At 43.5% G+C, this 25989-nt stretch overlaps 1 protein-coding gene across 2 annotated transcripts in view; it reads left to right on the top strand.

Annotated features, from left to right (window-relative positions):
* The window catches only part of RAB3GAP1 (RAB3 GTPase activating protein catalytic subunit 1), a 50710-nt gene extending 37779 nt beyond the window's left edge, over positions 1-12931 (top strand). For both annotated transcript variants that reach the window (XM_076068137.1, XM_076068136.1), the window contains one exon: positions 6839-12931. In XM_076068137.1, the coding sequence (XP_075924252.1) occupies positions 6839-7135 (297 nt within the window). In that variant the 3' untranslated portion in view covers positions 7136-12931. The remainder of the gene's footprint in view (positions 1-6838) is intronic.
* The last annotated feature ends 13058 nt before the right edge of the window (positions 12932-25989 follow it).

Consider the following 25989-nt stretch of genomic DNA (forward strand, 5'->3'; position numbering starts at 1 on the left):
ATTTAAGGCTGTGTCTATCTAGCGGATGCCTCGGACCAGCAAATATTTAACACCATTATTAAGCGGGAATCGAACTCGGTTCTTCTAGTTCGTGGCCCAGTGCGCATACCACTACACTACCGCTTCCCAATTTACATACAGACACGTGCACGTGCACATACACGTAGGTAGGGAATTAATATATGCAACATTTGATCTAGTTTAGCTGTATACTTTGTGTGTGTGCATACTGTTTGCTTACTTAAGTGGGCAGTGATGAGTACTCATCTCTATTGGGGGACCTGATCCAGTGGTCGGAACGGGCTTGCTTTATAGCAGCTGTTCGTTTCTCTGCATGGCAACCAGCGTTAACTTTGGACAATGTGAAAGGCTTTGCATTTGTAGAAGCTAGGTAATAACAATACACCACCTCTGTTAGGTTAAAGGGGTGAAACGTGTGCATGATACAAGGGACACGCATTTTAGTCGCTCCTATTAACGGAAGAACCGCTCACAATGTCATATGATTCTTAAAATAAATAAATAATTTCCCGTGGCTGCACATTACAATCATCCCAACGCTGCTAGGTGAAAATTACAATCTGCACCATGGATTTGAAGGCAGCCAATGTACCCATGTTCAAATAATTGACTCCAAAATTGTTCTGTCTTGCCTCTTGAAGCCTGAGAGAAAATAAGTTACGTGGACAATATAGGAGTTACAGTGAGGGAAAAAGTATTTGATCCCCTGCTGATTTTGTACGTTTACCCACTGACAAAGAAATGATCAGTCTATAATTTTAATGGTAGGTTTATTTGAACAGTGAGAGACAGAACAACAACAAAAAAATCCAGAAAATCGCATGTCAAAAATGTTATAAATTGATTTGCATTTTAATGAGGGAAATAAGTATTTGATCCCCTCTCATGCAGAAAGATTTCTGGCTCCCAGGTGTCTTTTATACAGGTAACGAGCTGAGATTAGCAGCACACTCTTCAAGGGAGTGCTCCTAATCTCAGCTTGTTACCTTTATAAAAGACACCTGTCCACAGTAGCAATCAATCAATCAATCAGATTCCAAACTCTCCACCATGGCCAAGACCAAATAGCTCTCCAAGAATGTCAGGGACAAGATTGTAGACCTACACAAGGCTGGAATGGGCTACAAGACCATTGCCAAGCAGCTTGGTGAGAAGGTGACAACAGTTGGTGCGATTATTCGCAAATGGAAGAAACTCAAAAGAACTGTTAATCTCACTCGGCCCCCTGGCTCTATGCAAGATCTCACCTCGTGGAGTTGCAATGATCATGAGGACGATGAGGAATCAGCCCAGAACTACACGGGAGGATCTTGTAAATGATCTCAAGGCAGCTGGGACCATAGTCACCAAGAAAACAATTGGTACCACACTACGCCGTGAAGGACTAAAATCCTGCAACGCCCGCAAGGTCCCCCTGCTCAAGAAAGTACATATATATGCCCGTCTGAAGTTTGCCAATGAACATCTGATTGATTCAGAGGATAACTGGGTGAAAGTGTTGTGGTCAGATGAGACCAAAATGGAGCTTTTTGGCATCAACTCAACTCGCCGTGTTTGGAGGAAGAGGAATGCTGCCTATGACCCCAAGAACACCAGCCCCACCGTCAAACATGGAGGTGGAAACATTATGCTTTGGGGGTGTTTTTTCTGCTAAGGGGACAGGACAACTTCACCGCATCAAAGGGGCGATGGACGGGGCCATGTACCATCAAATCTTGGGTGAGAATTTCCTTCCCTCAGCCAGGGCATTGAAAATGGGTCGTGGATGGGTATTCCAGCATGACAATGACCCAAAACACACGGCCAAGGCAACAAAGGAGTGGCTCAAGAAGAAGCACATTAAGGTCCTGGAGTGGCCTAGCCAGTCACCAGACCTTAATCCCATAGAAAATCTGTGGAGGGAGCTGAAGGTTCGAGTTGCCAAACGTCAGCCTCGAAACCTTAATGACTTGGAGAAGATCTGCAAAGAGGAGGGGGACAAAATCCCTCCTGAGATGTGTGCAAACCTGGTGGCCAACTACAAGAAACGTCTGACCTCTGTGATTGGCAACAAGGGTTTTGCCACCAAGCACTAAGTCATGTTTTGCAGAGGGGTCAAATACTTATTTCCCTCATTAAAATGCAAATCAATTTATAACATTTTTGACATGCGTTTTTCTGGATTTTTGTTGTTGTTATTCTGTCTATCACTGTTCAAATAAACCTACCATTAAATTTATAGACTGATCATTTCTTTGTCAGTGGGCAAGCGTACAAAATCAGCAGGGGATCAAGTACTTTTTTTCCCTCACTGTACGAAGCACAAATATTCGATTCTAAACAGTGGTCATGCGGTATTGTGCAGTAGAGGTGCACAGTTGCTTTTCAGCTGGATCGCAGCCTTGTGCAGCAGCAGTACCTAACTCCACACTCACTGGCGGTCAAACACTCAACTCGGTTCGAAGCATCATCACATCCTGGTTGGAGATTTACTCTTTCCATTGTCTCTTGTGGATTGATAAAATTAGTTTCAGCGGTCCTCCTATGGAGATACTAGCTCTGAACATGGGAACGTGGAATTTCCACTGCTTGTTCAGTGGCACCAAGAGGGATCAGCACCTGTCCACATTTGTTTGAGCAAGAAGATGGTTTAATATACAGTGATCTTTACATGAAAGCCTTCATACATGCAACCGTATCGCATGCATTTGCCTACGTAAAAATATTTTAATGCAGAAATGCACAAGTACATGTATACATGAAGGTACATGTCATGCATCTGCACTCACATGCATTTTCCTTCATAGTATTTGGAATGGAGAGTGCAATATGTTAAAGAGCTATTTAGAGAGTAATTAATTAATCACAAAAAAATTAAGTCTTTAATGCATCACTCATTCCCATATCACCATAACTGTCTGATGCTTCATCTCTATTGATTGTTCGGTCACTCATCTTGCTGGTCTTAAACATAGATGTTCCCTGTCGAGAAAAAAGCTTAATTTGTCTGCTGTTTATTTTCATAGATCAACCATGTTTGGGTGTGCACTACTTGGATAGAGAAATGTTGAACAATCGGGCTAGCGTTGAAAACCAAAGCTCATGAGTAATGCATTAACATAGCAGCTCACTCAAAAAAGGCGTGGGGATGGCTGATTTCCCTTATGATCTACATGTTTTCCACTGACAAGGCAGATTGCTGTGGTTTAGCAGGCTTGTATCCCGCTTACTGTAATCCTTAGAAGGTATTTTTGCAAACGCATAAGTTGCACGCTCTGACTTGCAATTCAGTAGTGCATGTCAAGATGAAATGTATTTAGGTTGGAAGGGATTTAGTGAGAATCTCCTACACTTGCCTTGCCCTCTCTTCATTGGTCGTAGTCAGATGGCATCCTGGAAACAGATCTGAACCTACGTGGATAGGAGCATCTTGAGAAAATAATCTGTTTATCTAAATGGGCTCTCATGTGGGGTTAATTCAAAATTTTACAATAAATAATAGTGGTTGCAGTTCACAGTGACCAGATCTTAGTAAAGGAAAAGGCTGAAAGTGTGGCCCTCACTTTCAGCCTTATACCAGCAGTTTCAGTTTTACTGTGTTACATCCCTGCAGTCTAATGCTGCCACGCTACATAGCGATTGTCACTTTTATTAAAGATCAGTTCAGTGTAGCCATGCCATCCTACTGCCACAAAACTGCTTTTTGTGGTTATGGGTGTTTCTATTATGCATTGAAGTCTATATTTATTTCACTTGAGCATGTACTGATGCTCTTTCAGCATGAAAACAGACTTTAAAGAATCATTAAATGAACGGGCAATTCACCTTTTACCATGTATCAACATTAAGTAAGGTCCTACTCTGCTTTTGTTATTGTATACATTTGAAAACTACCCATAAATTAACATTATCAGAGAGCAATTAATTTGTCCTCTTGCCCCTGCTAACCATTTTGAGCACGTTGCTCATCCGCATAAATTTCTGAGTTCATATTTTGGTCACCTCTTCATACCCTTGGGATAAATAAAATGAGGTCCTGCCTTATGGGGAACATGTAATTTAAAGCTCTGCCTTTAGGCCATAAATTGACACGAGCACTACCCTTGAAGAAGCTTCCAGCGCGTGGAGTGAAACATGGGACATCATGCCAAACAATATGCGCTATACACAGAAAACACATCTGAGACCTATGCAACACAACCGGCCAAAACCTGTGCGGTACTGTCCCATGCTCGCTTGTGCCAGGAAACACTTTGACTATCGACTCGGCTCGCTGTGCTGCGGAGTACTGAGAATTCTCTTCTGAACAAACTTGCTGAAATTCAGCGGTCGACATGCAGTCGATGAATAGGTGTCCTCTCAAGGCGTTGCAGTGCATTAATCTCATTAAATCTAGGACATTGCCCATCCGCTTTGAGATTGACTTGGCCAAATGGAGCCTCTGTTGTTGACAGAACTCAATTCCGAGTGTTTGCTGAACTGTCCGCATTCAATTTCCTTTATTGCAAATAATGGCAACAAACCGTTACGAAGAGCATGTGTTCTCTGACATTAAGGAAGCCTTTTTCCAATCTGCTGCTAGGGTGAAGCTTGCCATCCTGCACATTTTGTACTTGCGTACAGCACATCTAACGGTATTGTTTTTTACACTCATCTATAAACTTAAACGTATTTTTAGAATAATATTTCCCCACCACCGCTAACGTAAAACAATTCCCTTTATTGAAATGTGATGGTGTAAAAAATACAAGTTATTTGTTGAAGCTAATTCTTACTCCCTTGTGTGTCGACGGACAAATTATTGTTTGCGCTGACTGATGAATGAGTAGATGATTTGTACTTTTCAAATTGCATGAACATCAGCAGCCACATCTCGCACGCTTCAACATTTTCAATTAAAAGTGGTTCCCTGCGTAAATGAGCAATGTGGCGGTGCTCATCTCCATTGGCGATGCTGAACCAATGGTGGAAAGTCCACGTTTCTATGGCGGGGCCAGTTTATCCAGAGGACAACCACAGGTTGCTTTTTCACAAAATGGTACTCATTGAATGTACTCGAGGGAACTGATGCTCGGAGTCGACCCCCCGACTGGAATATAGCTACGACCACAGCACCCACCGAACTGGAATGTCACTGCTGCAAATATTTCCTATTTAAGGCAGATGTTGGAACGCAGTGCTCTGAATGATGCAGATTCCTCTTCGACTGAAATTCTCTGGGCATACCTCCCACAGGAGTTCAGTGAAAGCCATGCAAGTTTTCGCAGTTCATACATTATTCACGGATTTTGTTTATGCACAACATATGTCCCTTTTGGCTTTTAAGAGCTGCCAGTCTTTAAAGCTGCTATGTAAGCATACACTTAGCTGCGATTCTCGTCTCGCAACCCAATGTTGGTTACTTTGTTCCGTTTAGGTTTTTGCGCAGATATATGTGTATATATTGCATCTCATGTTCAGTACATACTACTGCTATCCAAGCTCAACATGGAGAGCGTCTAATAAGCTCAACCCTGCTTAGGTTCTAAGATTTTTTCATAGTGGGTGCATTCCAGACGTTTTGGTTGTAAACTAAATATAAAGCAAAAAAAAGGAAGCATCTCTGTTCTAAATTAACCACTGGGGTAGTGCTGATGTCTGTTGGAGACCTTGAGCTAATTTTAAGAATTCACCATTCCTGAAACACGGCCGAGTAGCTCAGGAGGCTAATACCTTGTCCGCGCACAAAGCTGGCACCAATTGAGGCCCTGGGTGTCAATCTGGGGTTTCAGACATTAAAAAAAAAAACTTGATATTCACATATTGGTTAGTTATAATGGTCTTCGTCTGGTCACCATTGCCTACAAAAAAAAAGATGACATTTGGTTTGACGCTTTAATTCAGCACGCTCTAACTGTTGACGAATGCCCTTTGCAGGGTATTTAAAAGGTGTGCCCCTAATCCGTCTAAAGAGGCCTGTTGAAGCAACTTGAGAAGTAGTTCTGTGATGTCATTTCAGAACTGTTCTCTCTCTAGATAGGGCACTGCTTCCTCAAGTTCTGAATTGAAATTTGTCGATAGCACAATGAGAATATAATTGTCGGAAAAAAAAAACATAAGTGGTATAGAATTGCTGATGGAATTCCGAAATTGGAAAAGCAAAACGAAAGGATTTGAAATGTTGATGCTCAAACTGAAAAAAGTAAAGGTTGGCATGAATATTGCTTCATAACATAAAATGTATAGGAGGCGAACATTTCAGGCAATGGCTCTCGTTCAGAGCAGAGAGGCCAATGAAGTTTACTGACTTGTAGTTGGAGAGTTAATATATTACAATGTCCCATTGTTTTCAAGGCTCCACATTATAAAGTGTGGTATCTGACCGTGACGGTCAATCTGGCTAACCTGTTAGTACTCTGGCAAAGGGTAATTGTTGAAAGTGTTAGCCTGATAATCTATATTTCCTATTATCAAAGTGTCTCCTTACTGTTCTAATGAACGTAGGTGGTGCTAGTCTCCCTAGGCAGCCCTGAAACAGTGATCAGTTAGAAATTAAATATTTACGTTTCAAGAGGTAGTCTCCATATTACAAATGATTTTGACTTACTAAAAAAGTGGTGCTTGTGGCGGTGGTGCTTGTGGTGGTGGTGCTCGTTTGTCACCGCCACCAAACTATCTGTCTTTCTCATTCAGCTCCATTACGGAGAGGCCGCTGGCTTTGCGAACGTCTGGCAACAGTCCTCGACTGTCGACGACCAAATCCCGTTTTGTTGCTGACGCTTCCGTGCCGCCAATACACCCCCATACATTTTCCTCTCGAATTCTCAAATGAACTCTGCCGGCCTCTCCTTTCCCACAGGTGACCTCCTTGACGCCAGTCGACGAAGACCGCTCACTGGCCGCAGGGACAGCGGGCGGCTCGGAAGAGCGACGTGGGGCGGCTCCTGCCAGCACCGCGGGCCTGGCTGGGGGCTCCGCTCAGGGCGGGCAGGGCAACGGATTCCCCGCCCCGCGGGGCCGCGAGTTCATCCTGCGCTGCACCGTGCCGCGGCCTGCGCCGTACTCGCGCGCGCTGCCCCACAGGATGTTCTGCGTGCTCTCCAAAGATCAGTTCACCCTCGCCGGGGCCTTCTCCTCAGACACGTCCTTCTACTAGCGATTTACACCGTTGGCGTTGGAATTTCGGACGGTGGCTTTTGAAAATGCGCGATGCTTTGCCCAAGGCAGAGGCACCGAGTAAATACGTTTATAAATGCGCAACTCTTATAAACTAGGTTATCACGAGTGCGCGCTGAGCCCTGTGCTGAGATATTAGTTTTCAAAACTTGGCCTCCATTGAGCAATAGGAGTGGAGCCCATCATTGTCGGCAGGCCCTGAGCCAGTGTAAGGCACTCAATGTATAGACCCCAGGGGGATGATAGGCTGCATCAGTTCCTAAATGGGATTTAAACTCGCAGCCATACAAAATGTCATTCGAGTGCTGTAACTCTGGTGGCACTTAGCCAGATAACAATTTAAAGATAAACCTAAGAAATACATTTACTTTGTGTTGATTAAATATCGTCAGAATATCCATTCATGTTTAATGGGAGGATGTAATCAACTTCGGCAAAAATTACATTTGACATTTCGCCTCTGGCGAGAGGGCAGTTTGCCATTGTAATGTAAATTAACATGACGAGTGCCACTTGGTCGAAAGCCAACAGCGGTCATCCTGAAGAGGCTGGCCGCTGCTGTAAGAATGTGGAGCGTTTAACCACTGGTTCACAGCCGCCAACAGAGATTATAACCTCTCAATTGCGCGTATAGAGGAGGCGTTAGACACTTCAACCTTTTTTTAATTTTATTTAATATGGTGTGTCAACATCAGCACTTTGGAGACATGTCCATGCACGATGTACAAAATCTTAAATGGCTCCCACAATCCATTGTATGTCGTGACGTAACCATGGTGTTTCGGTTATCGCTTTGTGTTTAATGGAGGTGAGCGGACTCCAGCTGGCTTAGGAATTTTCATCGTGGGTGCATCTATATGCACGCATAGCTTACTGCGCTGTTTGATATTGCATTGATAGAAGAATGTCATTCGTAAACATGTCAGGATTTACCTCGTGTCCAATCAGACATGCACTTGTTTTATCTTCATGGTATTATTGCATCCTTGTGACACCACAATGAGTAAAAAATGCGTGTACAGTTAAAACTAATTTTATCCCAACAAAGTGTACTTTTTTTTCTTCTTCATTAGCCATGCTTGAAACTCACGTTAGGGTGATATACACGGCCGAGGTCTCTAATATAATACCCAGTAGTTTTTATATTATACCTTCTCACAATTGGGAACATTTCTCCAAGCCTACTGAGCTATATCCAAACCAAGTATGCCGTCTTCGAGAAGTTGACAATGTAGCAAACACAGTGGCATTTTTCCCATTCAAGAGAAGGCAAGTGCAGCCTTGGGCTTACTGCTGTTATTTATCAGCCACCCACGCCTGCCATACCGAAATGTATTGCAGGACTCTTGCTATCCCTGTAATTGTTCACTTGAACATTTCTCACCCTAAACGTGTTGTCACGGTCAAAGAACCAGGGAAATGTATGGGTATTGCCCCAAGGAGCAGGTTGCTTGTCCTGTGATTTTAGTTTGTTGTAACAGCAATGGGGGCCAGCTGTAAATTTCAAAGAGGTCATCATGGTAAAGTACTGTCATGCCACCGCATCTTGCCATCACCTTGGCATCACTTCCTTATCCTGGATCTTGCGTTTGTTACACAGTCTACACATGTATGTATGCATGTTGAACTTCTTTCGCACCAATCTAGATTTCTTTCGCACCATACGTAGCCAACCTTGCTAATCGGAGGTGCGGGACATCCAATGTCTGCTTTTACAGTCACCATCAGCACCACCTTTTAGGTTTTTTAAAAATCTTGGCTACCGACTTCTCCGTGCCAAGCCAATTCCTGTCTCGGTAACCTGCCCACCGTCCTGCATACGTCACCGGTCCATGAAAACCTCCTCTGCCTGTTTGACCACGGTGGGCCATAAGAGAAATGGGTACCACTTGGGGTGGGCAACATGTTTACTTCACTGATCTCTGTTCATGAGACCAAAACAAGTTGATGATATTACAACTCATTTTGGAATTATCACATAAATTACTTAGAATGGCCTTGTAGGAAATTGGTACTACCACATTTTAGCTAAATTAATGTTATATCCGTAGAGGGCTTTCACTGACGGCGCTTAACATAGTTTGACAGAGTAGAATGATTTAGGTGGCAGGGGAGTGCAAGGGTTGAAGAATGAGTGACTACGATAGAGGGTTCTTAGGAATCACCATAGGGTAGGGGAGGGATGGCAAGGAGTGGATGGGCGAGGGGAGGGAAGACGAAGAGAATGGGCAATAGAGCTAATTATGCCTACAACACTTTTGCCACATTCTCTTATGAACTTCCAAGTTGCTTACCCTATCATGTCATGTTCGTTTCCTATCATCATCGCGCATCCATGTGTGTCTCCTGAGCTCTCTCATGTTTCTCTAGCTCCCTCACTTCCCGTGTCTCCGTCATGCCGAGTAAAGAAGATGGGTCCACATGTAAAGCTAAATTCTTGTAAAAAAAAAACGGTGGCGTGTTTGAGAGATAGTGTTTGGGAAATGTTGCTGTAACCTTAATTCCCAGAACTATGGAGGGGCACCAGTTAGCTATGCCAACAGCACTTGAACACATAAACTGCACTATTACTCATTGACTCAAAACTGGCAGGGTGGCGTGGTCGTTAGGTGCCTTGGCTCAATCTGAAATTCATTATTTCAAATCCTGGTTGGGATCAACTCGGGCCAAGTATCTCTTTAGAATAGATAACATGAGTACAACATTTGTGGAAATGTAATGATGGCTAACCTAGGACGAGACTGGCACCTGCCACCATGGGAATGGGGAATTTCCCTCACTGGCTGTCAGGGTCACACATGAAAATTAGTACCAAGCACATTTTACGCCTTCAAGAGTGCTGTTTGTTGCTGGCCACTTGCTCATTTGGCCTGTGCTCAGCCACCATTTTTAAAATCCTAGTTTTTACACATTTGTGGCTACCAGGGAGTCCATAAAGGTGTCCATTGTCAGAATTAGGGCCATTGCCTTAGAGTGTCACCTATTCCCTTTTAGGCAGTCTAATTGACACGTGTTGAGCACATAACAAGAACAGTTAAAATGTATTTGAGATGTTGCCACATACCTGGGACTCCGATGCATGCCCGCCATGACTTAACCAATGCCATGGCGGCCATACAGGTTTAGAGGGATGAAACCCATGTGATACATTCTTCATACATCTGTGCATAGCTGTATAGACTTACCTTAAAATGCCGGCTGATTATAATTATTCACCATGGATGGTACCTTTATAGACACTGGTCTATATCAAATTATACATATATGATAGCTTTCAGCTCGATTATTAGTGAATTTGAAGCCATCACTCTGAAATCGGTAAAATATTTAGAAGCTCAGTTTGCAAGACCAGGAAGATCTGGTTAAGTAATGAGACAAGCAGAGTATTTTGAGCCACCCAACCAAAGTTTGTTTAAAGAACCACATCCTACTAGGTAAACTTCAACTCAGGAACAGAAATCTACGATTAATTAAACAGTTTGGCATGCTGCTACAGGTTTGCGTGACTGGCTACTGGTATATTAGGTGGTCGTATGTACAGCGATATGTTAAAATAAACGGAAGTCATTGGGTCATAACACCTTCAGAACCCTGAGGTTTATGCACATTGTCGTTTATTTTATTATTGCAACAAAAAAATGAGGCCGCGATCAGCATATGGGGTGAGCATTGTAAGAAACTTGACGTGGAAGTGCTACTTGTAATTTGGCCAGATTGAATTACTTGCTGTCAGTCGTGCCAACACGTTGCCATGTATGTGGCTTTACGAGACGGCTGCTCGAATGTGATAAAAGGATATGGGCCGGTCTAGCGCGTTATTGCTGCCGATTCTGATTAATGAAATTGCTAAGCACAAGGCACAGGTCAATTGAAGTTTGTACTTGTTCGATCAGGTGACCCGAGTTAAACTCTTCTTAATTTCCAATTATTTTTTTTTTCAATAGGATGTCACGGTGACATTTTTTGTGAAGTCAAACCAGCTGACGCAAAACTAACTGCAACGTACACCGAATCTTAAGGGCATGTGGCGTTGCATCATCACCAACTTAGTTTCACCCACTCAGGAACCATTGCAAAGGTAACCGGGATATGATGTGAATGTGTTTGTCAGCATCTTGTCATGTCCGTATACTAAAATAAGTGTTGACGATGCTCTTATTCAATGGCTTTCGAGCTTTCGCTGAAAAAAAAAATCCACGTTCTTATAGTGTTAGCCACTTCCTCTCCAGCGCAATCACTCCTGATTTAACACAAATGAGTGTGTTGCCTCACCTGGTGGGGCTCATCCAATTGAACATGGGCAGACACAATGCGACTGGCTCGGGCAGGACAATTAGTTGAGGCCACAGCCTGGTCATGAGTCGTCATTCACGAGATCAGTTCGTCTCGGCTAAGACCCATTGAGCTAAGAAGCAATTTTTGAACCTCGATTAATGGTTCACAGCTCTGATACTATGATGCCAACTGAGATGCATTGTGGCCAGTGGCATTTCAGTCTTGTAGTATTTGAATGTCGGGAAGCATTTTTTTTCTCTACCGTATTCTGTGAATTATAAGACACACTCGTTTCCCTGTATTTAAAAGCAAATGTTGGGGGTCCCATCTCATAATCTGGTTGGTGGTCATGTTTATTGGTACCGAACACATTTAGGGTGCGTATAAATTTCCCCCAGTACATCTTATAAATACAGAATACGTCATAATTTAACGTTCAATTCATATTCTTGCTGCGGAGCTGCGTGGTGGGCAGTCGAAGGCAGTTCAGCAATTTCCAAAGTTGTACCGTACGTACATGCTCTTACATGTGTGCTTTCTGCCTTCCACCCCACACCCACTATCATGGTGAGGTGTGGGTCAAATAACCTCCGTGACCCGTTTGGCGTGGGTTCTCAAAATGGTTGTAAATGCATCTGCACAGTCCATTTTTTCCCCGCCGGGCAGTGCTGCGATTCGAATGCTTGACTCGCAACAAGGTTATAATTTCACATCTTGGTTGGAGTTTGAATGTGGTGGGTTGCCAGCGCGGGGGGGTGAGAGCTGAATTTTAATAAGGATAAACTTTTCCTGAACAATCTTAAATGAAACTAGACCGATTACGTTTGAAGTTTTGAACATTATGGGTTTAGCCCTGAGAATCAAGCGCTTATGTTTTATTCTCTAGTTTATCATTTGACTGTCACGTTCTCTGTGTGTGTGTGATACGTGCCAGCAAGATGCATAGTTTGTCCTCTTGCCGTTTAACCTTCCACAAATTGGTGTCAATTTCGCTCTCACAATACAAACGGCTGTAACAGAACAGGGCGAAGCGAGCCTGAATTATTGATGCGCCATTACTTTAACCATATTTTAAAGCGCTGACCTTTTTTCGTTGATAAATTATTTCTCATCGGATGCTATTGGACACAAGGAAATGTTGACCGGTTTTTTGCAATTTTGTGTTAATTTTCTGTACCCGCACACAAAACCGCCAGTGCTCGTTTCCACCAGCTGTTGTCTATTCTGAGTTATTGCTTCGCCAAGAAACGTGGTTTAAAACCTACTTGGCCTTTATTAACGGTTTAAGTGAAACGCTGCCGCATATTCTTAAGACTTTTGGAAACGTTACAGGCTAAATTGTTGTTCTAAATGTGTAGCCTACTTGAAACCTGCATTAATACGTAATACTGTTGTCTGGTTTTAGTTGTAATAGTGAATATTCGTGTGTTGGTTCTTTTTTAATCCGTACACATGCCCTTTATAATGCAGTGATATATGCATTAAATGCTACTCTCACGTGTTGCAAGCTTTATTGATTCTGTAAAAAAACATACCGCTAAGATATTATTGAAAGGTATTGTGAGGTATTTCCACCGTGCCGTCTGGCCGTATATTATTTTGAAGAAGAAAATAAAGATCCAACGACAGGGCACTGTTAGCTTTTAAACATTGTTCAAGTTAAACATGCCTTAAATAGAGCGTGTTATCAAGATCAGAATCGGAATGTTTACTTATACTGGAGATGGCATGCTCAATTGAGCACTGGATTGCACCAAATCTCCGTTGCTGAACCTGAACCCGTGATGGGAAGTCCACGTTTGTCTAGTAATCTTTAAGCGTTCCACTTTTGACTTCCCATCACCCTCACTAGGTGGTACCCATTTTACCATCCCTAGATAGATGATGATGGAAATTCATGATCAAGACTGTGGGCATGTTACCCTAACTAGGATTTGAACCCAATACCTAAATGACTTGGGCCCCCCGCTAATGTACCAATATTGCTGCCCCCTAAACACCGTGCAAACATTTACACCATGACACCATGACAACATGTCTTCGTTTAGACTGGCACTTTAATAGAGTGCACTTAAATTCCAATGATGTCAGCTGTTCTCATTAGCATGGCATGAGTCTGAACTTGTCAGCTGATTTGATCCCTTTGGTACATTCAGTTCTCAATTGAAACAGTTTGATGTGGAATCTAAATTAGCTCTTAAGTAAGACCCCCCCCCCCCCCGGGTCTCAATAACTGCCTATTTCGTGGCAGTGCGATTCTGTCATGCTTGTCCATCTTACGGATCCCTCAGTGCACTCCGTCGGTCATCTCCCATGCCGTCTCCGCTGCCAGCTACGTGCCGTCTGTACATTATGAGACCTCTTTTTCCAGTAACAAGATGTACTAATAGGTTTTTACCCTTTTAGCTGGCACAAAAACTGACACCTTTATACAAGGGATCATGTTTGCAATAACCACAACACAAGCAGTCAAAAATGCAAACAAAAAGAGACAACTCTGATAATGATATGCACTGTCCTTGAATTGGATTGGTCCACACCCGAGACGGCTTTTCTTAGAGCCTAGTCTCCACTGGTGTTGGACCAAATGGAAATTATATATGACGCCTGTAGAAAGATTTGAATAAAATTAATGATTAAATCTACCTCATAATGCAGATTGCAAAGATACCAAGAGCATCATCATCATCTGTACAGCTGTATGCCTTTTGGCGTCATCTGGTCCAACACCAGTGGAGGCTAGGCTCTAAGAAAAGCCGTCTCGGGTGTGGACCAATCAAATTCAAGGGCAGTGCATATTATTATCAGAGTTGTCTCTTTTTTGTTTGCATTTTTGACTGCTTGTGGTTATTGCAAACATGATCCCTTGTATAAAGGTGTCAGTTTTTGTGCCAGCTAAAAGGGTAAAAACCTATTACTATACGTGCCTTCTGCCCTAGCAATCAGTGTCCTCACGTCGAAACTCCCAGTCAAGCACTGTGCAATGGGAGATTGCTCCTTCTCCACTGCTGCCCCTGTTAGATCGTCATTTTCTTCCCCTGGCTGTTTACACGTTTCGTTTACTTTCCCTGTGAACGTTCTTCATGAAGGATTTGTGTTTCTCTCTTCTATGGCTGTCTCCTCTCAATGACTGTCGTCATACTCGCCTGCACCATACAATTGTCTCCAATACCCCTTTGTCCTGTGGCCGCGAAACATCTCCAAATATAACTTATATATAAAGCATCTTCCAAAGCTCGAACTATGGACACGTTCTCTTATTTTGGACAGGTCTTCACGTGGATTCAGATGTAAATGAATCTTTAGAAATCCAAAGTGTGTGTACTGTAGGCTCTGCAACACGGAGCTTAAATAAACCAAGAGAAGAGTTCCCACTTCATTGACAGCTTAATGTTCTGCTCTATGTAATATGTATTCACTGCTGTGCTACACAAGCTCTCAGGGTCATATCTGAAGTGTGGTGTTTCTATAGTTTCAATTTGATCATCTGCTTTTGCACACTTAAGAACCTCCATGGACTTACCTATCCCCTCTCATCTCACAGCTGTCCTCCGCATGCTCTCCAATCCACAACCACGGACTGATGTAGAAACCCCCAGCCAACCAATGCTTAATGAGAGGTCAATCCTTTATTGTGTTTGCCTCTCTTCTGTTATCTGATAGCTGCCCATTGTTTTGGTAACAGCTGTTCTGAATTTCCCAGCGCTCGTGACCTCATTCTAAAGGTATAGCCTATGCAGCATCCAATGCGCATGCAAATCGGGTAAAGACTGACAGGTGAACGAATGTGTCCCGTCATGTGTCTGTCGATTGAAAGGCATCGAAAGCTGAGCCTACGTTGTGGAATGTGAGAACTGCTACCATAGCATATGCTATAATTGTCTTCAATGCAACTATTCCAGTGTTGCAGCCAAAGTATTTCAGTTTGTAGGGGATACATGAAATAGCATTCCTTTTTTTATAATTGAGAGGTTGGTATCCGGCTGGGTTTGTCCCGTAGTTAGATCACTTGGCTCAGAATCCGAAGGTTGCGAATTAAACTCATGATTGGTGGTCGACGATCAGCTCATTCGTCCCTTTCCGGGTCAATACAATGGGTGCCACTTTTTGGGGGAAATAGACAATGGTTTTACTTCTAAGATGCTGGCCTCTGCCGTCCAAATGTAGAATTTCCACTGCTGCTTTAGAGTTGTTATGAAGGGCGAGTACTTGTGGACTCCTGTTTGAGCACTACTTTTTTTGGCGATGATTCGGACATCAAGCTGGCACTGACATTAATTTTGTTGGCTCCTTATTTAAATTAACGTGCAATTGTTTCTCATCTCCCCTTCAGTGAATACAGCGAATATTAAAGAAGATAACACGTTCATAATGTTGCAATTGAGTAGCAGGGATGGAATGATGCCTCGATTAATATAGCAGAGTAATATATAAATATCAAAATTTCTTATTATTTAGCTCACGATTTGGACATACATTTCCACGTGGAAAAGGTCATGGTTTTAGATCCCTGTATGTTTTGTGTATTTTATGAAACGGGTTCACATCATGCCTGCAACCATTAGAGTCACCAAAATGTAAAAAAAAATAGTTGATGCTTGAATCGAATCTTATCCCTGAATCACAACAGTGCGTTACATCTGGCGGTGAATTTTTCCACCCCAAATGAATAGGCAAGATTTTGTAACGTAGTTTTGTGCCCATAGTACGTGAATTAATCTATGACATCTGCAGAAAGGGGCCGACTTGACTCAAATAACGCACAATTCCTGGATAAAGTATGACAAGTCTGCAGAAAACCTGAAACAACGGTTTATTCTCTGCTCAGACTGAGTTTGAACTTGTATCAAATCCCAAGAGGCAGTGATTGTACGTTGCCATTTGCCTATGTGACATTCGTGCCCTTGATATTGCTGTAATAAAACAGGCAAAAGGGGTGTCTGTCGCCAAGTCTCTTGTGTCTTGACGATGCATTGCGGCTTCACTGCTCCACTGGATTGCCTCTAAAGCACGACGCCTTCGGGGTTAGCTCTGTACTTCCTCCAGCACCAGTGGCAACTCGGACATGATTGTGTTTTTTTTATTCTATTCAACACGTAGCAGGCTTTCGCTTATAAACTCGCCACCATCCCACAGCCAATTAGTAAGGTTTGTAACGTGAACAGAACGTGGCTAATTCGTTACAGGTACGGCACACCGGTTGTGTGTTGGGAAGAGTAAATCCACAGCATTTTTTCAATTCGAGTACGACGTTTCGCCAGTAATTACAAATAGCATCGTCAGACGACAGCCAGAGTTGTGGAGAAATCCTGGTGGCACGTGCCCCCCCCCCCCCAATGTTCTGATCGAAATTCCTAATTTCGATCGGATCATTGGGGTTTATTAGTAATACATCGGCATTTTGCGACCCCCACTGCCACTGTGTAGCATATTATTACGTGCCTGGGACTCTATGAGATGATGGGGCAATAGTCTGAGTCCATAATTGGCAATAAGTAACGGCAAATCAGTTATAAGTGACTCAGAATTGTGCGCAGTTGCGTATACAGAGCACGACTTCCCTGAAGGCATCAACACCTTCAGCGAGCGCGATGCCGATCACACAACGCGGTTCGAATTCGACCCTCGATCGATGGCTGCGCCATCGCCGCACACGCGTCGAATAAAAAACAAGGGACAAGTCCTTACTTACTAACAACTCCTTACTTACAACTCCTTACTTACTAACAACTCCTTACTTACTAACAACTCCTTACTTACTAACAAGTCCTTACTAACAACTCCTTACTTACTAACAACTCCTTACTTACTAACAACTACTTACTTACTAACAACTCCTTACTAACAACTCCTTACTTACTAACAAGTCCTTACTAATAACTCCTTACTTACTAACAACTCCTTACTAACAACTCCTTACTTACTAACAACTCCTTACTAACAACTCCTTACTTACTAACAACTCCTTACTTACTAACAACTCCTTACTTACTAACAACTCCTTACTTACTAACAACTCCTTACTTACTAACAACTACTTACTAACAACTCCTTACTAACAACTCCTTACTAACAACTCCTTACTTACTAACAACTCCTTACTTACTAACAACTCCTTACTTACTAACAACTCCTTACTTACTAACAACTCCTTACTTACTAACAACTCCTTACTTACTAACAACTCCTTACTTACTAACAACTCCTTACTAACAAGTCCTTACTTACTAACAACTCCTTACTAACAACTCCTTACTTACTAACAACTCCTTACTTACTAACAACTCCTTACTTACAACTCCTTACTTACTAACAACTCCTGACTTACTAACAACTACTTACTTACTAACAACTCCTTACTTACTAACAACTCCTTACTTACTAACAAGTCCTTACTAACATCTCCTCTAGCATTTCTCATTGCTGGAGGGGTTGCCCCCCCCTACCTGAAAATCCTGGCTCCGCCATTGAATGTATGCATGTGAATTACAATGGAGGTCCTTTACCGGTTAGGTTATGCATATGGTAATCGACATACATTATGCATCTACATTATACATGCACACCGTGCATGTACATCCTGCCATTTTTGGGTGCAAGAAATCGCAATACTTGTTATTGTCTGCTCAAAGTGAATCACCATCGACGTATGGTGGTGACCTGTATGGGCATGCAGCTAAACGGTGTATTGATAATTCTCTGACTAGCAGCACTAAGCCTGTAGCTATCAGAACGGTTATTGTTATTTCGCTCAATTGCGATAGATTCTTTAATTAGTCTTGGCCAGTAGTAACTAGTTTTGAACAGAACTTTAACATCAAATCAATTGAGTGTCCTTGTTGGCACGCGTGTTCTGCTACTGCTGACAGTTATATTTGGGATATTTTTGTTCATCTTTCTTTGGTGTTCTGTTAGTTGACGGTCAAACGGAACGACGGGCTTTTGTAATCTAGTTGACTCAAGCGTTTAGTCACACCTGTCCCCTATTCTTCTTCCAATACTGAATAGTATCAGGTCAGTCAATTAGGGAACTCTGTAAATCTGTTTATACATTTTAGAGACAGCACGTTTGGTCTTCATCAGCGCACTGCAGTCTCTAACAACGTTACTAAAAACAGCCTAGTCTGCGTCTTCGCCGATGCTCGTTAATTTCATCTCATTCAATCGTGCTTTGATCTCTCTTTGGTGGGCAGTTGTCGTAGGCATCGTCACGCTCGGTGATTTGCGTCCATTTGTCGTCATAGGAGCGCCATGGTGACGAGATGTTAGCTCCCTCGCCCGGTATACAGGAGGTCGTGGGTTCGACCCCGAGGCACTGACGTTACCTCGCTCGGTATACAGGAGGTTGTGGGTTCGACCCCGAGGCACTGACTTGTGGTCGCGTGGATATTTCTCTGGGTCCTCCGGTTTTTCCCTGCACATTGAGAAATATGTTTGTCACGTTCAATATTGCCTAACATCTTTCTGGCGAGATGTTAACTACCTCTCTAGGTATACAGGAGGTTGTGGGTTCGATCCCGACCTTGACGCTTGTACATTTGTAGTTCGCATGTTCTCCCCATGGTCACGTGGATATTTTTCTCCCGGTCTTCCGGGTTTTCCCTCCACATTTAGAAACATGTGAATATTTGGCTGCTATACATTTCCACGTGATAAGCCACTTCGTAGAGCTATCATTTGTGGCCAGTTGGCTTATGAAAAAGAGCTACGTAGCTCAGTGGGACTTACTGATAAAATAGAAACTAGTTTGGTTTTTAGTTTGAATTATAAATATACGTATGAACTGCACCGATTGCTACATAAACTGATATGAAGCAAGGCAAGATAGAATATTTAGAACATGTAAAATACATTTTAAATGTATGTATTTTTCTCGAGGGTCTCTCGAGATCTCCACCTCATAGAGGCTATTCTGTCAAGCAGTGGCATTAACAAGCAATTGCAACGCGAGATCTGAGCTCTTGTTGACACTTGATGATGTTGCATTCAATCTCCAGCGAAACGTCAAATTTATCAAAATGTGGTTCGCTCTTCAACGTGACCGGTTTGCTGAGAAACAATGGGCACGTGTGCCAACGTGGCAACTCGATTTGTTTGGCCGTGTCGAGTGGTGGGAGGGCTGTAGTACTTGTGGCATGCCCACACGATCTCACCCAAAATAACTAAATTTTGAACAATGTGATGGCTATTCGTTTACCTTACAAACATAATCTAAACCCAACGTGAAACCTTAATGTTACCAGGAACACCTGAGTTTAAAGATGTTCAGAGATGGGTGCTGTTTGAAATATTTGGCCGACTAATTTTTTTTTATTACAAAGGGAAGGAAGTAAGGAAATTCATAGGAAACTGAGATAACATTCCAACTCCATTAACAACAGATAGGTCATTAACCTATTTGTTGTACTACTTTGCAGAATGACCGTTTGCCCACGCAGATGGGTGTCTTGCATGCTCTGTGTGTGATCCACCAGCACCACTTGCAGTCGAGGATGCCGACCTACAGCACCGAACCCACCACCAGATCCACAATATCTGGCTGGGTACGTTTCAACCAGACCACTAAACCCTGACACAGACAATCCCTTGAACAAAGCAGAATTGACTCGGGATGCGTGCAGCTCAAAGCTTAATTTTAGAATTGCAGGCATTTGGCATTTAGCGAGTAGAATCGGGCCCCTCCTGATTTGTGCCACAATACTGTGGAACATTTATCTTTGGAAGAGGGCGGATTTAGTGCGGCGTATTTTCACAGCGTTCGATGTGCACTTGACCAATGTTTGCCAATTTGGATTTCACTCCATTGCTTTCGTGGCCTTGAGATGCTGTTGTAGTGGAAGGAATTCGCGTGTGGTTCTTTTATCAATTATCCAAAGTAATTCCTTAATATTTTAACTGACTTCAGTGTATAATTATATTATCCCTCACCATGCACTTTACCAGTTTATCATATTTTACGATTACATCTTATAAAAATCTAAATTTATTTAAATAATGGGACAAATTATTTGGTGATGTTGCGTTGGCAGCGGTGCATGAAAACATAAAAAAAAAACTCAACACATTCGTCAATTACACTTATCATAGGCCCATTTAAAAACTCGTCATCAGAAAACTCGAAAAATTCAATTCTCATCAGGCCCCATTGTGTAAAGTGCAGTCTCCAACTCGTATTATCGGCTCTGGCCTGTCTATGTGCTATGGAGAAGAGGCTTTGCGTTCTTCCTTTTAAGGCCACAGAGTGTTTGAAAAATGTGTTGAGTTTTTTTTTAATAGGCCGAAATTATTTGTGCCAACATCTTGGGTTGGTGTAAAGGCACCCGGGACCATTGCATTTGTATCAGATACAAAGCCTAGAATACTAGCGTAGCGCTAAATATTTCACATTTATAATTATCCAAATACATGTCAATGTGAAGAATGTATCTGTAAAGTCAAGTAAAAAGGTTACTTTACTTTTAAAAATCGAGTAATCGGTTATAGATGTTTGATTACCGTACTCTCCAGAAATCAATTTCCCAACACTGGGAGTGAGCCATCATAATTATTAATACGGAACCTGATTAGGCTTTATTTTTATTTGCACCAGTTATTCTATGTGTATACTCTCTTTGAACGAAGGAATTTTTGTGCTTTACACAACTCCTTCTCAAGAGTACTGTAATAATTAGATTGATTTGTTTTTTTATAGCGCCGTATACAGCGGGGGGTGTTTCGGGGGTGCTTTACATCACATCTCATTTCAATGCATTTGAAAGGGCAGTCCCAGTGGCAGCTGGTCCCGTGGGCGCAACACAGCACTTGTTCTGCTTAAACGGGCAATAGTCTGCCAGTAAGGGGGCAATGATTGTTATGTGTAATCGAAATTGAGTCATGTAGGAATTCTAGGAATGTGGAAGCTCCTCTAACTGGCTCAGGACCTCCCGATTGATTTCAGCATTGCCCAAGACTTTTTTAAGCAAAAGATATTTTAATTATAATAATTTAGACGGTGCGAAGTTTTATTTTTTGTTCCATCTGTATTTGACTGCGCGCGAGGTTATTTTTAGGTGGGTGGGTGAGGCCCGTGACTCGCGGTGCCCACAGGCCACAGTTATTTGAGGCCACCGTTATTTGTCAGCCCTGTGATTTTTTTTTATATCCTGCGGGACAAGTCCACGGTCAATTAATTGACTCGTCTCTGCGTGGGTTGTGGGGCCACTGTTGTCAAAATGAGTCACTTTGGATGTATGCTCAAGCGGACACAACAGCGTATATTGCTGCTGAATTTTATTCTTGAAAGACGTTTTGACGATGGAACACGAAAGTGTAGGGGGGCCCGGACCTCGCTACTTTGGCTTTGAGTACGGTAACTGATAACCGACGACATTTAGTTTCACAGCATCAATCGCCCAGCAGCCTCTTGATATTTTGGAGGTGATAATGCAGGTATCCAGTGTGGTGCCTTTAAAGTTAATTTTTCAATTCACACTTTTTGGATTAATACCACCTGTAGTGAGTCACTTCGGAGACACTAGTTAGGAGGCAATAACGTTTATTCTACAATATGTAACACCGTTACACACGGGACTACAATATGCCTATCTCTTACACACCGTTACACACGGGACTACGATATGCCTATCTCTTACACACCGTTACACACGGGACTACGATATGCCTATCTCTTACACACCGTTACACACGGGACTACGATATGCCTATCTCTTACACACCGTTACACACGGGACTACGATATGCCTATCTCTTACACACCGTTACACACGGGACTACGATATGCCTATCTCTTACACACCGTTACACATGGGACTACGATATGCCTATCTCTTACACACCGTTACACACGGGACTACGATATGCCTATCTCTTACACACCGTTACACACGGGACTACGATATGCCTATCTCTTACACACCGTTACACACGGGACTACGATATGCCTATCTCTTACACACCGTTACACACGGGACTACGATATGCCTATCTCTTACACACCGTTACACACGGGACTACGATATGCCTATCTCTTACACACCGTTACACACGGGACTACGATATGCCTATCTCTTACACACCGTTACACACGGGACTACGATATGCCTATCTCTTACACACCGTTACACACGGGACTACGATATGCCTATCTCTTACACACCGTTACACACGGGACTACGATATGCCTATCTCTTACACACCGTTACACACGGGACTACGATATGCCTATCTCTTACACACCGTTACACACAGGACTACGATATGCCTATCTCTTACACACCGTTACACACGGGACTACGATATGCCTATCTCTTACACACCGTTACACACGGGACTACGATATGCCTATCTCTTACCCACCGTTACACACGGGACTACGATATGCCTATCTCTTACACACCGTTACACACGGGACTACGATATGCCTATCTCTTACACACCGTTACACACGGGACTACGATATGCCTATCTCTTACACACCGTTACACACGGGACTACGATATGCCTATCTCTTACACACCGTTACACACGGGATAACTATAGGCCTATCTCTTACACACCGTTACACACGGGACTACGATATGCCTATCTCTTACACACCGTTACACACGGGACTACGATATGCCTATCTCTTACACACCGTTACACACGGGACTACGATATGCCTATCTCTTACCCACCGTTACACACGGGACTACGATATGCCTATCTCTTACACACCGTTACACACGGGACTACGATATGCCTATCTCTTACCCACCGTTACACACGGGACTACGATATGCCTATCTCTTACACACCGTTACACACGGGACTACGATATGCCTATCTCTTACACACCGTTACACACGGGACTACGATATGCCTATCTCTTACACACCGTTACACACGGGACTACGATATGCCTATCTCTTACACACCGTTACACACGGGATAACTATAGGCCTATCTCTTACACACCGTTACACACGGGACTACGATATGCCTATCTCTTACACACCGTTACACACGGGACTACGATATGCCTATCTCTTACACACCGTTACACACGGGACTACGATATGCCTATCTCTTACACACCGTTACACACGGGACTACGATATGCCTATCTCTTACACACCGTTACACACGGGACTACGATATGCCTATCTCTTACACACCGTTACACACGGGACTACGATATGCCTATCTCTTACACACCGTTACACACGGGACTACGATATGCCTATCTCTTACACACCGTTACACACGGGACTACGATATGCCTATCTCTTACACACCGTTACACACGGGACTACGATATGCCTATCTCTTACCCACCGTTACACACGGGACTACGATATGCCTATCTCTTACACACCGTTACACACGGGACTACGATATGCCTATCTCTTACACACCGTTACACACGGGACTACGATATGCCTATCTCTTACACACCGTTACACACGGGACTACGATATGCCTATCTCTTACACACCGTTACACACGGGATAACTATAGGCCTATCTCTTACACACCGTTACACACGGGACTACGATATGCCTATCTCTTACACACCGTTACACACGGGACTACGATATGCCTATCTCTTACACACCGTTACACACGGGACTACGATATGCCTATCTCTTACACACCGTTACACACGGGACTACGATATGCCTATCTCTTACACACCGTTACACACGGGACTACGATATGCCTATCTCTTACACACCGTTACACACGGGACTACGATATGCCTATCTCTTACACACCGTTACACACGGGACTACGATATGCCTATCTCTTACACACCGTTACACACGGGACTACGATATGCCTATCTCTTACACACCGTTACACACGGGACTACAATATGCCTATCTCTTACACACCGTTACACACGGGACTACGATATGCCTATCTCTTACACACCGTTACACACGGGACTACGATATGCCTATCTCTTACACACCGTTACACACGGGACTACGATATGCCTATCTCTTACACACCGTTACACACGGGACTACGATATGCCTATCTCTTACACACCGTTACACACGGGACTACGATATGCCTATCTCTTACACACCGTTACACACGGGACTACAATATGCCTATCTCTTACACACCGTTACACACGGGACTACGATATGCCTATCTCTTACACACCGTTACACACGGGACTACGATATGCCTATCTCTTACACACCGTTACACACGGGACTACGATATGCCTATCTCTTACACACCGTTACACACGGGACTACGATATGCCTATCTCTTACACACCGTTACACACGGGACTACGATATGCCTATCTCTTACACACCGTTACACACGGGACTACGATATGCCTATCTCTTACACACCGTTACACACGGGACTACGATATGCCTATCTCTTACACACCGTTACACACGGGACTACGATATGCCTATCTCTTACACACCGTTACACACGGGACTACGATATGCCTATCTCTTACACACCGTTACACACGGGACTACGATATGCCTATCTCTTACACACCGTTACACACGGGACTACGATATGCCTATCTCTTACACACCGTTACACACGGGACTACGATATGCCTATCTCTTACACACCGTTACACACGGGACTACGATATGCCTATCTCTTACACACCGTTACACACGGGACTACGATATGCCTATCTCTTACACACCGTTACACACGGGACTACGATATGCCTATCTCTTACACACCGTTACACACGGGACTACGATATGCCTATCTCTTACACACCGTTACACACGGGACTACGATATGCCTATCTCTTACACACCGTTACACACGGGACTACGATATGCCTATCTCTTACACACCGTTACACACGGGACTACGATATGCCTATCTCTTACACACCGTTACACACGGGACTACGATATGCCTATCTCTTACACACCGTTACACACGGGACTACGATATGCCTATCTCTTACACACCGTTACACACGGGACTACGATATGCCTATCTCTTACACACCGTTACACACGGGACTACGATATGTCTATCTCTTACACACCGTTACACACGGGACTACAATATGCCTATCTCTTACACACCGTTACACACGGGACTACGATATGCCTATCTCTTACACACCGTTACACACGGGACTACGATATGCCTATCTCTTACACACCGTTACACACGGGATAACTATAAACGGGTCAGAGCAGCCAACGTGCTGTCTGACCCACCACGTCGGAAATGGAGATGAAGACGTAGCGCCTCGGGTTCACTTCACCTGCAGACAGCCCCGATCTTTGATCGGAGCTTCCCTTTTATTTCTCTCAGCGCGGCCTAGCTCCGCTCTCGGCCGCGCCCCCTTCTGGAACGTTCCCGAAGGTTCCAGTCTACCTTGCACATGCCACCTGCCCGGCTCCGCCCTTAACCACACCCTCTCCAGAAGATTCCCGGCTACACTTCCCGTGACTCCTCGGTCACCTTTGCCCCACATTCCTCACCCCGGCCCATCACGTGCTTCATCCGAGGCCGGTGTGACTCGTCACACCGGCCTCGGATGAAGAGCGTAGGCGGAGTTAC

Source organism: Petromyzon marinus, chromosome 19 (genome assembly GCF_048934315.1).
Source record: "Petromyzon marinus isolate PM22_M1 ecotype Great Lakes invasive population chromosome 19, UKy_Petmar_22M1.pri1.0, whole genome shotgun sequence".
Taxonomy (NCBI): domain Eukaryota; kingdom Metazoa; phylum Chordata; class Hyperoartia; order Petromyzontiformes; family Petromyzontidae; genus Petromyzon; species Petromyzon marinus.